The sequence below is a fragment of the Varroa destructor genome, unplaced genomic scaffold, assembly GCF_002443255.2.
Source record: "Varroa destructor unplaced genomic scaffold, Vdes_3.0 BEIS01000005.1, whole genome shotgun sequence".
Classification (NCBI taxonomy): Eukaryota; Metazoa; Arthropoda; class Arachnida; order Mesostigmata; family Varroidae; genus Varroa; species Varroa destructor.
This window is the reverse complement of record NW_019211458.1, coordinates 7,470,949-7,484,907: the sequence shown is the minus strand read 5'-3', so window position 1 is coordinate 7,484,907 and position 13,959 is coordinate 7,470,949. Positions and strand designations below refer to the sequence as shown.

The window sequence follows — 13,959 nt, the reverse complement described above, 5'->3', positions numbered from 1 at the left end:
ACTTACTTACAAGGGAAAATAATTAATCGAGCCAGGAGTGAAAAGCCTACATCAACTGAAGTAACTGAAGATTCCGTGAACGATCTTGCATTAGGTTTGATTAACAGGAGCAACGTTTGTCTTATCTCGCTTACCTATTTTCACATAAAAGAGGAGAAATATGTACGAATTCGTATGTGGATCTCTACGGTTTGAGCTTGTTTCTATCTGAGGCTTTTAAAACTTGTTTATAATGAAACGCAACTGAACAAGTATGGCTCTTTATTAGTTATGCATATCTGTGCAACGTTTCTACGTATAACGTCTTGCTTTGGCGGCACAGCGTTTTTGCTTTTCAAATATGGCACTTCATTCGAAACGAGTCAACCCATTGCAAGAATCTAATATGCTATGTAAGCTGAATCCTTCTGTGCATCTTTTGTTATGTTTGAATGGCTGTTATCGTGTACATGTTTAGAGGCGCATTTATTTACTTTATGCGTAGAGATTTTTTTCTTGTTTACTCCTAGTACTTGCTGTAGAGGTGCTTAAAACATTATCATATGTTCGTTGGGTAACAAAAGCCTTACAAAAGCGTCTACGACGGACATACAACAACATACGTTTGCAGCTAGAGAAGTTAGGCTAGAGCTAGTTCAGCACTCAACGGATCTACCGGAGCACCTATAGGCCGAGCCTAAACTATACTCAGTATTTGACTAGAATTTTCTATTCCAAGAGATGGTAGTTCCTTTTGCTTGGGTTCCAATATTGAATTCAATGGAAAAAAAATGCCAGTGAATCAAAGGGTTCGTCTAGCTAACAGGCTGGTATTATTAGCTGGAGGCACTGAAATCATCAACGGCACTGAGAAGGCAGCTTTCTTTTATACGTCGAATATGTCGAAAAGACGTGCAACGAAGCTTGTCTGCCCAAATGAGATTGATTTGTTAGAATTAACAGCGTCGATAAGTGTTTCATCTCTTTAACTAGCGTCACATAACGTATGATTTACAATTCTATCGCTTCGACTTTTTCGAGGCTTACAATTCGTGTATCGCAAAGACAGATCTATCTGCTCCATTGTCTCTATTTGAAGTACTGGATAGAAGCCGTTCGCTGTCAATGGACAAACCCCTGTCGATGCCATAATCTACACAGATTTTAAAAGCACTTCGATATGATGGCACATGGGATTGCCTATGCGATGTTTACTGCTTTCTAGAAATATCGTTGGTCTATCGCTTATCTTTCTGCCTTCACGAGTGTCAAAGATTTTCGTGGCAGAGCTTAAAAATTCGCCTTCCGCAACCAGGTGTCCCTTTAAAGGGTATCGTCAAGAAACTGATCTAAAATGTATTCTGTCTTTTTCTTTTACTAATATAGTCAGGTACATCTCGCGAGCAGATCTGATAGCTGATTATGCTCATAATGTAAAACTAGAAAGGTCTATCATGTGCAGTGAAAATGACGAAATTCGAACGAACTTCTATCTGTATGTCTATGCAATGGCCAGGCTCTGGTGGACGGGGTAGGAGGCGGGGGTAGACTCCTCGGTTCATAGATTTTTTTACTTGATTTGAACAGTGTAGCCCACGAAAGTTGATTGAGCAACGTCCATTGGAGAAATCGCTTACTTCTGGGTATAAATAATGTTTCCACCATGAGAGAATCAGCATTATACAAAATACGAGGAATTGATAAACACCGATTTAGGGTACACTATATTGTAATATTAATGCCGAAGTATCGCGAATGGAAATTATTTCCAAGGAAAAAGACCCGGTTTGATTATATGAGAGATGGTTTCCAGAAGGTCCTCGACTTATGATTACTATTTTGCAGCCCATAACGCGAATTTTCTGTTAGCTGATTTTTAGCAGACCTACTGTACATCTCTGCTAATGTTTGATATATTAACAGTCGTAAATTTTCATTCATTTTCTTCACTATTTCTTGAACCCTTTTCAAATATTTCGCTATTATTTGGGGATTAAACACTATCTCTCTTATCTTTTGTGTTTGTACATAGATAAGCACCAGCAGATTGTCCAGGGAAAACATAGTGACGTTTGCAATGGTATAACGTCATTGTTTGGAACAGGGTTTTTCCCGTAAAAGCTAGCTATCGATGTCAGGCGACCATTACTGTGACACTCTGCAAGCCCCGCGCAGAACACGCGTGGCAATTTTCGTCGACGTTGGTAGCAGTACGGTGATTGATCAGAAAATTCAAGGAGCCTATTCCGCTTGTAGATCAAATGAGACCAGAAAAATCACGGACCGTACGAACACGTCAGAGCATTACTGCGGTATAGGGCAATATGTATCCCCATCTAAAGCAAAGCGGTGGTTAACATCTTGCCTTATCGAGAAGCACTCTGCGGCACATTTCGGATCAGGAGTTGCATCCTATTCCTATGGGGTACAGTCGTTCAGGCTTAGGTTCAGGACCTTCAAAAGCACCGTTCTGCTCAATCACATGCTGCGGACAGGGCTCGTTCTGTCAACTTCGTTAATTATACCATCCCAGAAGGGAAGATATAATCAAAGAAATGAACTCAAGAAATCAAAGAATGAAGTTCATTTTTAGCTGAATAGCAATTAAATTAAACAAAGCTCTCACCGAGGGCTAAGAGAACCTAGATCGACGTCAGAGGATTTTTTGTCACACTACACGAAAGAAATTAACCTGTTTGGGTTCATGTTTCCAGGCCGGCTGACCTTGTTTCGAGCGACAACCCCGATTTATTTTATGTAATCCTCCATGGTCGGTTCCTATGGGGCTGTATCAAGAACAGCAGATAATCTCAAAAACAAATCAGGATCTATAACTGCATATTCTTGAAGTTATTGACAAAATTGGTGCTAAACTATATAAAATCATAATATTATAAAACAGATCGAATTGTTACAGATGGACTACTTTCGTTGTGTAACGCAAATTAGCTATGGCCTAAACTAGCGCATTAAAAAAAACGCGAACAAAGAATAGCTTTTGTTTTTCTGTCGAGGAGCGTTGAAGTAGAGTACCTTTAGCTTTTGAGCCATCCTTTGTTGTTATTGTTATTACCCTGAAGTATGTATATTTCACGTACGTCTATAGTTTATGCACAATGGACAACAGGATAGAGGAATATGAAGGTGACAAGTAATAATTCCCCACTAGGATTTTATTTCTCGCTCAAATAATGCTCAATAGTATACGTAATACGTTACTGGCATCTATTTTTTGGACCTTCTATAAAAAGGGGCAGTTTTAAACGATTAAATCCAAATACACATTATTGAGAGAACAAAAATGATTACAGGGTACAGCACCTGAATTTGGACAAACTCCCGACAGGCTTTTTGTTGTTTTTCTTATTTTACCTTTGTTTTTTCTCCATCTTTGATACTTAAATAGGCTTTCTTTTTTTCTAAAATAAAAAAAAGCTTAGTATGGCGAAAAACAATGCAATTTTTCTGTAATTTTGGTGAAAGTGAGCTATTGTCGATCATTTTTTGATGCTGGACAAATGTCCACCACAATCAAGAACATAATTTTTTGCCCGAATTCAACGGTCTACGTTGTTAGTTTCTAGGTAGCCTTTCAGAAATTCGTGCGTAAGATCTTCGATTGATTTTACATTTAGAGGGCTTAAAAAATATCAGAATAGTTCAAAAAGCCATTGTTTTGGATTGTCCAGATAAGAGCTGTTGTTACTTATCGGCCATCCTGAGTCGTAGAATTTTCCGCACTATTAACCTGCTATCAGCACCAAATTCGATCCCGCTGAAATGTTTTATTTATAGCTTATAGAGTTCATACTTACTACGGCCGCTTGACGCATCGTTGCTTTTCGAAAACGATTTGCAAGTAAATTAAGAAATACTTGAATTATGACCGAATTGAAGCTATTAATAGTATTATATTGTGGTCCTTACGATAGACAAACATGACCGTCAATAATGGCACTTCTAGGGCATACAAGAACTTTCCTTACAACGTTTGCTCAGTCGTAGAAATGAAACACGGACAAAGGCCGCAATTCATGTGCCGCCCCCTGTAATATGTTCACGTTCTCAAACTTTTACTATCACAAATTTTCCTAATCGTTATAATTCAATTAAAAATCAAATGCCCAAGAAAGGCACAGTAAATGTATTTTTACTCGATTTTTAGGTTCTCTGCATACCATTAAAGTGAATTTATTATTTACTTGCTCACTTTTAACCTTTCGACAGATGGTATAGCTAAGCCGTTAAGTATATTTGGACGCGATTGGAAAACCTTAAAATACAGGCTGAAAACTTTAAGCTGGTTTATACATCCGTCGATATGTACTTCTCAGGAATAAAACCAATCTCTGATTTTTTTTTAATCAATATTGCATTTTGTTACCATTGAAAATAAGCCAGGCTTTATTCAAGGGTTTTGTGATATCGTGACGCAAAGTTTTACGAAATGATTTAGGCTTAAAGAGCTTAGAGCTTTATCAAATGGATGCAAAAAGTCACTTCCGATTTTTTCTAATTATTTATACAATAATTAGCTCTTTCTGTTTTCGACTCACAAGTGTTTATCGTAAAAGCAAATTATCCAAGTAACTTTTGATGGTTAACCTTTTTTGAGACGCTTTGCGATAGAAGACGTTGTCACCTTCTTATAATGTCAAAATAACGCTTTCCAAATGACCCCTCGCTTAAAATGATCAAGCCAAAATTGGAACGTTGAAATTCACCGAATTGAATAGTACCGATATGTTTCGCTTCTAGAGCCAAAGCAGTATGACCCCCCTGCTGCAGAGATAATGTTTCATAAACTAAATTATATCAAATTTAATCAATCTGTTGATTGTTCCTGTCTTGAATATGTGGCACGGACTTGGACATGGAACTGTTAACTGAATTGATTGCATGCAACGTTTAAGTTAATAGTGAAATATATATATATATATATATATGGGTAGTAGAAATATATTTTAGTGACAGAAACACACTTGCCTCTTGCAGTGATGCGTTCTTGATACTTTTACATGAAGTCAATATTTGGACTCTTGCGTTCGGTACCCCCTTGGCATTGTAGCATCAAATTGGTGACCTTAAGTGACCATCTCAAGGTTCCAACTTGGCCTTTGTATGCCTTCATCTTCAGGAGCCGCGGGATGAAGAATTAACTGTTTCTCAAGGATGGCCAAAAGCTAGGCAAGGGTACCCATCCTACTTTATTGGTTACTTTGGGCATTTGCAAACCTTCGAAGGCTAACTTACAGCAGGCCGCTATTTCAAAGAGTAAGATAGTAGTAATTTATTATTAAGAAGCGTTTCTTCTATAAATTTAGGTAAATGATGATAGCTAGCGTTCTTTCGGGGCGGGGCCTTGAGCCAACGTCGGATATCCGTAGACTCAATTTTTCAACAGTTTCAACAATCAGGTACCTCGGCTGCGATTATGCCTCCGTCAGCAGGGTTTGAGTTCTGCTAACCAAATGCTACGATTGAGAAAAAAGATGGTGAACTTTTCCGATGAAAGCAGTCGAGGCGTCCTTTTTCTGCTATGCCAGCTTGAACTTTCGAGGGAGATTGCGTTGTTGGTCACTATCTGAGTACTGTCTATGATCCAACGAAGTACGCGCTTTGAGTGTACCTTCTCTATTTGCTGAGAGAAGTCTATTTTGCAAGCAAGGCATAATGCGAAATGTCGATGTTTCTGTGGCCGAGTATCGGTTTAAAGTTTTGCTGGGTTGTTAAAAGCCACTTAAAATGGTTCGAGATCGTGTGCTTTGTTCGTGGGGTATTATTTATAAAGCAAAGATATTATTATTATTACTGAAATATCAGCATAACGGGTAACATTAATAATGATGTCGATCCAAATTCTCATTACCTGTAAATCATGAGAGAACCTTGTGTAAACCCTGCGACACGTATATACTCTTTTTAGTGTAGAAAATGCCTAGAATCGTATGCGTCGTTCTAGCATAGAACGTTTTATAAAAAAAAAAAAAAAAACGTAAAATATTTTACTTCTTCGTTTGTTCGTTCATTGATATATTCAAAGTATCGCGCATTGCTGAAAATGCAGCCGTGTATAAGTTGAGAAGTGAGAAAATTGAAAACAAATAGAACTTTTCACTGACAGCTTCGTTGGTAAAACTACCAACATGCCATAACAATTCTTATTAATTATGTAAGTTGTTTTAACATAACATATGGGCTAAAGCGGCTTGACACGCGGAAATTGAAATCTTATTCATTGCAAGTCGACAGAAAAAATTATTGTTGTTGGACAGAGTCTTCGTTCAAAAATTGTTCGAAGGTTAAAGTAATTAAAGAGGAAGAACAGAATTGCTTTAAAACTGGTCCTTCTCTACGTCAAGGTTATCAGTTTTCCGCCCTCCGAAGCCCATCTATCCGCTTCGAATTTATTGACGGGGTTACCAGTAAGATCCTGAGATAGCTGCGGATGGCGTGTTCTCTATACCCCAGTTTAGTATGACTTTCCTTTTTGTAACAGGAAATTGATTTTCCTTTTACGTTCGTTGTAAAGACGTACCAAAACCTTAATGTCTATGTCACTTTTATCAAGGCCGTAATGTAACTCCATGTTTAGTCTTTAGACATTCATGCAGTATATCACTTCTAATTTTCAATATACGGCGTTGCTAATGGCGTTTTAAGTTACTGATGGTAATCTCCTAATCAGAAAAATGGAACTTACATCACGCCACGCTTATCCCGCGGCCCATGTCCGCTACCGCTCAGTGGGTTTACCCTTGCGGTTATCTGGACCTCCTCGTGACCTCTTCGTGTGTTTATCCGGTGAGATTCTATCGTTTTCGATTTTCGACGCCATCAGGAGTGGCTTTCACGAGTCCGGGGCAACAAGCCCACACAGCTGTACCTCCCGTCGTCCTGAGGTACATTCTGTTGTCATGGTGATACCCGTAGCAATCTACGGGCGCTTGCTTTGGTAAGTAGGGTCGATTCTCCTTTTCTCCCAGCGGTGGACTCGTAGATTCTTGATTAACGCGGTAGGGCGTGGCTTCTTGCGCGCAACCGCGCACATATTACGTCTAATCCATATCCTCCTGTCGGAAAAATGGCACGCTATTTGCTGGCGTACAGTTCTGTTCACGCTTGGGTGGGCCCGATCACAAGTCGAAAATAGCAGGCTGCTTTTGGCAGCACTGCGAGCTCAGACTGACCTGATACTGCGTGTCTTCGACCAATGGATCATCTAGCCTTTCCGCATCGTCTCTCGAGGACTGGTTAGTTTCTAACTGTGTCATGATTGACATAATGAGGATGGTATTTTAACTGTATACTATATGAGTTGGCGGATTCCGAGCATGGTCTTCGAGTTTTACAGTCCCGACATAACTGGAACCTACTACACTGGTTAGCCTTGCCTTGACAACCGCAATCTGGGCGCTGCGAACCAATACACCCTTTCAGGGTCCTTATAAATGCTGAATCAATACAAATAATAATTGCTTAGTGTATACGGTATCTGGGCTTCCGCTTCATAGAACGTCAAAACAGATGAAAATTATCGTAACTCCACTTTGTTCTGAGCGCCCATTCGAGTTCCGCCGTAGGGTCGGTTGTTGGTATGTCGTTAGATTAACGATTAGTCATTTCGTATTCCTGTCACAGTTCTTCATATAAACCCACTTACTTATTAGTTCTAGTTAGGTCATCTTCGTTTTCTAACGTGACGGTAAAATATGTTTGCTCTGATACTTTATCTGTTTAACTATTTATACATCAGAATTTCTGTCTCAAATTGTGTTGTATGCTGTGTGCTCCCTCTCGTCTAGTAGTGCAAATTTTTGGGCCAAGATGGTTCCCAACGCTTCTTTGTCGATCTGGAAAATCTTAGATTGTCTCAGGACAAAACTAAGTGACTCGCTTGCATGGCCACGTTGTTTGAAAAACCCAGATTTGTTTGAGAAGCAATGTAGAATGACAGCTCCAAAAAACATATCGACCATCCTTTGCACCTACGATAATCAGTAATGTTAGACAGAGTTACGGTAGACACGAAGCCCTACTCTAACTAGATGATAAAACCCTAATGACAAGTTTTAAACTCACCAAACACTATTGGCCTGTACAGAATTCCGAAGCAACTCAACCTCAAGTTGATCTGGATCGTCAAACACTTACCACGTTCAGATTCAAAATGATCATGGTGTACATATGTGATTCGCTTTGTATTTTCTTGGGTGACGTTATTGATTTGAATCAGTTAACTTGAAACATTGGTTTGCCTTGACAGAAACGTTTACGGGCTTATAACCTACATAAAGCTCACGTTTATACGACAATTTTTTCGACTAAAATTGTAGCTGGAACTTGCTTGATCTATCAGATTTGTTCCATTTGCTGCGCATACATTGAAAAAGTAAGGCCTAACTTTCCTATGTTTCTCATTCACTTGTAATGGTCGAAAGTCTGACTACAAGCGTCGATACGTAATCTCACCTACCTATTGTTTATCTTTGGAGTCATGATGCGTTTTATATTATCAGCTTCATTAATATACCTAATATATCCAAGTGTACGTTTCAGTAATGTTCTTCACGGATACTTCGCGTTGATTTACAGAAGCAAGCTTCGGAGTTCAAAAAGCCATAACCTGTCTTACCAAAATTGTGCAAGCAATTCCTTTGAAGGCGTGCTGTTGTTCTTCTCTAGACCTATTTCCTGTGATATAATTGACGTCTTATCTCGGTGTAGACTGTTCTATGCCTTCCGAACCGTTCTTGAGGAACGCGAGCAACCTAATAGCAGACTGTGGAACGTGTTGGGCGAGACGCTTTAACGTAAGCGTCTATACAGCGTGTTGGGGGAGTGACTTGACAACAGTCCCACTTTAGCCAACAGACAACACTTTAGCTAGTCTGATTTTTATCTTCCATTTCAATTGTCCCATATCTACGATTCCCTAGCGTGGTGTAATCAAAATGTAATATTTTGATCTTTGTCACATTGACATTAAAGGTACTGGTGTGCAGTTTAAAACACTCGATGCTCAGAAGTATTCTTCAGTGTTTCAATAGTCGAACTCCAACGATTTCTATGGAAAGCTATAAACGGTGAATCTATAAAAGGCCCCAGTATCTAGTTGAAAAGCAACTAGTTCTGCCTTTCTGTTGTTTGCGGATCTACGTTTGTTGTTCAAACGTTGACTATATACATCATCAAATATTAAAAGTCTTTTTTCGGGTGGTAAAGTTACACTATTGGCCATTTCTAAACAGTGATGGTAATAAAACTACGATTGGTACCGATGTCATATATTCTACTATTGTATAACTCGTGCAAAATGTTCACGATCCACTTTGTTGTTGATGTTCGTAGACAGAAGCTTGATAACTAGTACGCTTTTTACGCTCATGCTCACGTAGAATGTTTATATAACCATTCTAACACACCTGCGGACGATATACAGTGTAATCTATTCCCTGAATGAGTCAACGAACAGCTGCGATGTTATTTCAATCTTCTATCGAAATGTTTCTTTCCAGATTAGGCGGCTTTCTAACTAGATCAGTAAACGAACAAAAATATCGCAACTGGACTTAGCAAAACCTTTCAAGCCATTTTCGTAAAGCTAGGCTAACAATAAGGCACAGGCCATGAGCGGTTCATGTCGTTTGCCGTTCTATGTTGACCTAGTTGGCCTTAAATTGTATCCCTATCTCCAAAGTAAGTACGTTTTGCTTTGAGAGAATTAGATAGAATGTTAAGCTTCGAGAGATGTTTGTACGGTCCCTCAATTTGGCCTTATGATTTCGATTGTTAGTTATAATATTTCATTTACCATTAGTCGGTCAAGGATGGTCAGGCATAGCGAACAGGATTGCCAGACAATAGTTCAGGCTTGATTTTTTATTCATCTTTCATTGAAACCGTTTCAGCAGTTAGACAATGAGCACTGCGATGTATGCAGCTGCGTGTAATACCGTCTTTTGGCATAATGCGTCGCCGCTGATGTTTTCATTTGCATATACTCCCTCCCATTGCTACTCCCATTAGACAAACAGACGTACCCTGCCTAGGCGCAGCTGGTCCGTCACATGTGTACTATGTAAAAAGCATGTTTGCATTTATTTACATTTCAATATATGATGCACGACCTATTATATTAATATGTTATGCAATACTTCGAGCCGCTAATTAGAAGCTTTAGTAAATGTATGCTATATATATACAGGAACAGCTATCTTGTGTGGAGCAACTTCACAGTGACGCCAACAAAGAACAACTGAATATATTTGCATACATCCTTCTTTACTCCAGATATTACCCATAACACAATACTTTACGTACGTACAACGTCAGCAGAGCGGGGTTCCTGGGCGTTATTAGTGGCAGTATAGCTTTTGCTTATTTTTTCGCGTACATCTGGTATCTCTAAAGGGCGGCACGGCCATCTGCTGATCGTCCGTCAACCAAGAAGCCCCGGGCTATCTGCGAAGGAGATCTGTCAGCAGAACACTATTTGGTGCAGCATGTGGGCTGGTGGCATAATTTTCTACAACAAAACTGCTATAACAGATCTGTGAACTCCGTTTTCTATCAAAACATGATTTCAGGTCTTCTTTTACCCCAAATAGTTGAAAAAACCAGAAAGGGGTCTACTTCTCGGCTTAACATATACCGTACCCGCACTATTAGAAAATCGCTTCGGTGAGCAACTAATCTCCAGGCGGTGTGATGTCGCATAGCTTCCTAAGTAATATGACATACTTGATCTTTTTTTATGGGAGTACCTAAAAAGCGAGGTGTTCTAGGACGATCCACGGACAGCGGACGACTCTAAGGAAAATATACGTGCCACCATTGTAGAGATAGGACCAGATGTATGCGACAAAGTAGCCATAAAGTGGATGAAGCCGACCGCTGTCACGATGAGAGCCAAGGCAGCGCACGTTACTGACATTATAGGTGAGCAGAGCATATAAATGTTTAAACTTTATAATAATAATAATAGAGACACATGTTTATAGGCACACTTGAGTATTTCCTTGTTTTCGATTTACTCCGGACGACGCAGCTGTCTTCGTATTAACTTTTTTCTAAATAGATACGATATATAAAAACAATATACACTTCTGTTAAAAAATATAAAGGCTGTTTTATCAATACACGCTGCTCAATGAACAAGGTAATAACCGTCACTCATATTATATTAGATACTTCTGCAATAAAAAATATCTTTAACTTTTAGGTAAATCCAACAATTCGAATATTCTCAGAAACGATGAAAGGCATGGTTCCGAAACATATGACGATGATGGCAACTTCTGTCGAATATTTTGCTATTTTATAAAGGTTGTAACCTCTCAGCAACAAATTCACTTTACAATCGCATAGAAATCCCAATTTTCGCCGTTCCGTGCTTTGTCGTGCCACAAAATGTTCCTTTTGGCCGAGTTGATTTTCTGTCACTCATCCAATTTCTATGTGATTTTAGAAAAATCTATTTTTGTTTTACCGTTAAATCGAACCCCTCATCAATATGCACGTATGCATTTAGATCGGTCTGTAAAAATCTTAATTCAGGATCACAAACGGTTTCTATCGCCGCATCGTTCCGTCTATCTGGCTCCTGATAATAGCAGAGGCATCATGAACCGCTAGTTGTACAATCCGTTGATTATCTCCTGCTTGCAATGTTCTTAATTAGGACAATTAACTCGGATTATATGTGCGGATTGAAGTGTGGTTGAAGAAACACGAGTGACTGGTTTTGACACTTCTTCATAACGTAAAAGGAAGACAGAGTAGAGGTCATAGCGAATGGCTTTTCACTCCCCCGTTCCCCAGCCGACGTAACCTCCGTTAGACTATGAAGCCGCTGACGGTATGATATCGTTTTTAACATACGAGGTCTCATACGAGATGAATTGCAATGCTGAATTAGCATGGTTACCAATTTCCTTCACGTTCAGATACACTAAATGTGTTAAAGGGCTAGTAGTTACAGCAAATACCATCAAGTTAATGATAGTTTACCGACCCATTTTACCAGTATCGAGGTGTAAAATTATTTTGGCTGAAGGACATCAAGAACCTTCAGACCACGCATTACTAATAGTAGACATAATCGGACAATTAACAGACGGCGGGGGGCCTTCCTATGGCTATAAACTAATTGAGCGTCATTGGAAAATAATGAGGCTTAAAGTAAATAGGCCGCTCAATGTTGAATATCATTGCTCAGTTTCTTTTAGTCGATGCTAAGAGAAGTGGTTGAATTTGTTAAGAACTGGTAAAAACACTGGGCAAGGAGGCGCCTGGACAAAAACAGCACTTCGTGACTGGTATAGTCTTAAATAACTGGGAGGTTGAAGATCACACAAGAGGTCACTACAGTTCACAGTATTAAACGAAAGAATGAGTTGATTGAACGAGAGACGCTTTTGAGTGAAACAGAGCACAGACAACACGTTTTCTGTCGGTTCATCATGCGATCCTTCGAAGCACGTGTCATCAAATTGTAATATAAACATTAAAGATGAAAAACGAAAGTTAAAAATAACTACTCGCATGTTGACTTACAGATGGGTTGGGATATATGTGTACTCTAGAGACCATTTGCTCGACTACTGCCAGCAAAAAGCCCACCAGGGCCAGACTGTTGCCATTGACGGGAAGCTTACGTGACAACCGCAGCTTGTTTTTGCGTTTGAGATCCTGAAATATAGTCACCTTATCCGAGAGATTCCATTCGACAATGAATTGTTGTTTTCGCCACGTGCCTCTATCCAATAAACCCCTAGCGCTCTAGCCCTCGCGAAACAGGGATTTGATCCGTGGAAATTGCTTTTCAGTACAATTTCCTTGCCTTCTCTAATAACAATCAATCGGCTCATAATGGTAGATGGCTAAGGACCTGATATAAACACTTACGACATCGCCAACAAGTTCATAGTTGAAAAAGTTAGACTAGTGTAGTCTGCTGCCGTTGAGTCTGACTTCCGACGACTGGCTCGCAGCGCAGTAAGTACTACTAAATCTAATTGCTCATAAACGAATGCTTGGCTTTATACGTAGCACACCTTACATGATTCTAATTCTAGTAAGCAAACACGCCTTCATTGTACTACTGTTTCAAGGGGGCACTACGAGGGCGACATATCTGAGTAACTTCATTACATGCTTTGAGCTTTACGTCCAGTATTACCGTTAAACGTTACTTCGTGAAGTAGCATAGTTTCGGATAATCTAACAAGCACGCGTCTTACCTTACACGACGCTCAAATTAAGTATCTATAATGTCCTAGGTTTTCGGTGCGCAACAAATGGCATCGTGATTAAAACAGCAATGATGGAATAAATGAGGGCCTATCAGTGTCCTGTTTAGGGAGTTTCGTGTTAAGCAGCCAAGGTGATTGAACAAAAGCTGAACAGCTCTTGGTGCATGACAGTGTGTGACCTTGCGGCGCCAAAAAAGCAGGAGTCATTTGTCTGAAAAAAAGTCTCTGTCATCTTAGTAGACATTGCTCCCACAGATTGCCGTCTGAACGGCGGAGGGTCATCGACAGAAACGATGCATACTCTGGATATAGAAACTAGGGAAGTTAGAGTTAAATAGTGACTGACGTTTACTCTATTTAATGAATGAACATGTTTATTAGTGACGTGTGCGTACGAGAGTTATCTGTCCGTCTGTAAAAGTGAGCGACGTTCGTATGAGTAACAATGAGAGCATGAACTAATACAATTGTCATATTTGATACATGCCTAATAAAGCTACTCTCCGATGGCTGTAACGATTTAAAATGATGAAGTCTATAGTAAAGAAAGCGTTCAGGCTCTCGAAGACCTTAACCTTGCATTAAACAGCTTGGACATCATACTGCCAGAATTAGGTGAGCTGAATAGATTTCGGCCCTAAAATAGTCGACCTGTATCAAAGGTGTCAATAATTTATCAGATTTGACACTCAACGTTATCATATTATGTGTGTGTATATATATA

At 39.5% G+C, this 13,959-nt stretch overlaps 1 protein-coding gene across 4 annotated transcripts in view; it reads left to right on the top strand.

Moving 5' to 3' along the window:
- LOC147755228 (uncharacterized) overlaps nt 1-13,959 on the top strand; it is a 72,933-nt gene that overhangs the window by 27,571 nt on the left and 31,403 nt on the right. Inside the window, exon 7 of one of the 4 annotated variants that reach the window (XR_015329487.1) lies at nt 10,754-10,920. The exons of 1 other annotated variant lie outside the window; for it this stretch is intronic. Coding sequence is in view for 1 of the 3 variants with exons in the window: in XM_086991774.1 (XP_086847900.1) it covers nt 10,767-10,920 (154 nt within the window). In the remaining 2 variants the exon portion in view is untranslated. Of the gene's footprint in view, nt 1-10,742; nt 10,921-13,959 lie in introns of all 4 variants that reach the window. 2 more of the 4 variants (XR_015329488.1, XM_086991774.1) reach the window with 2 other exon arrangements.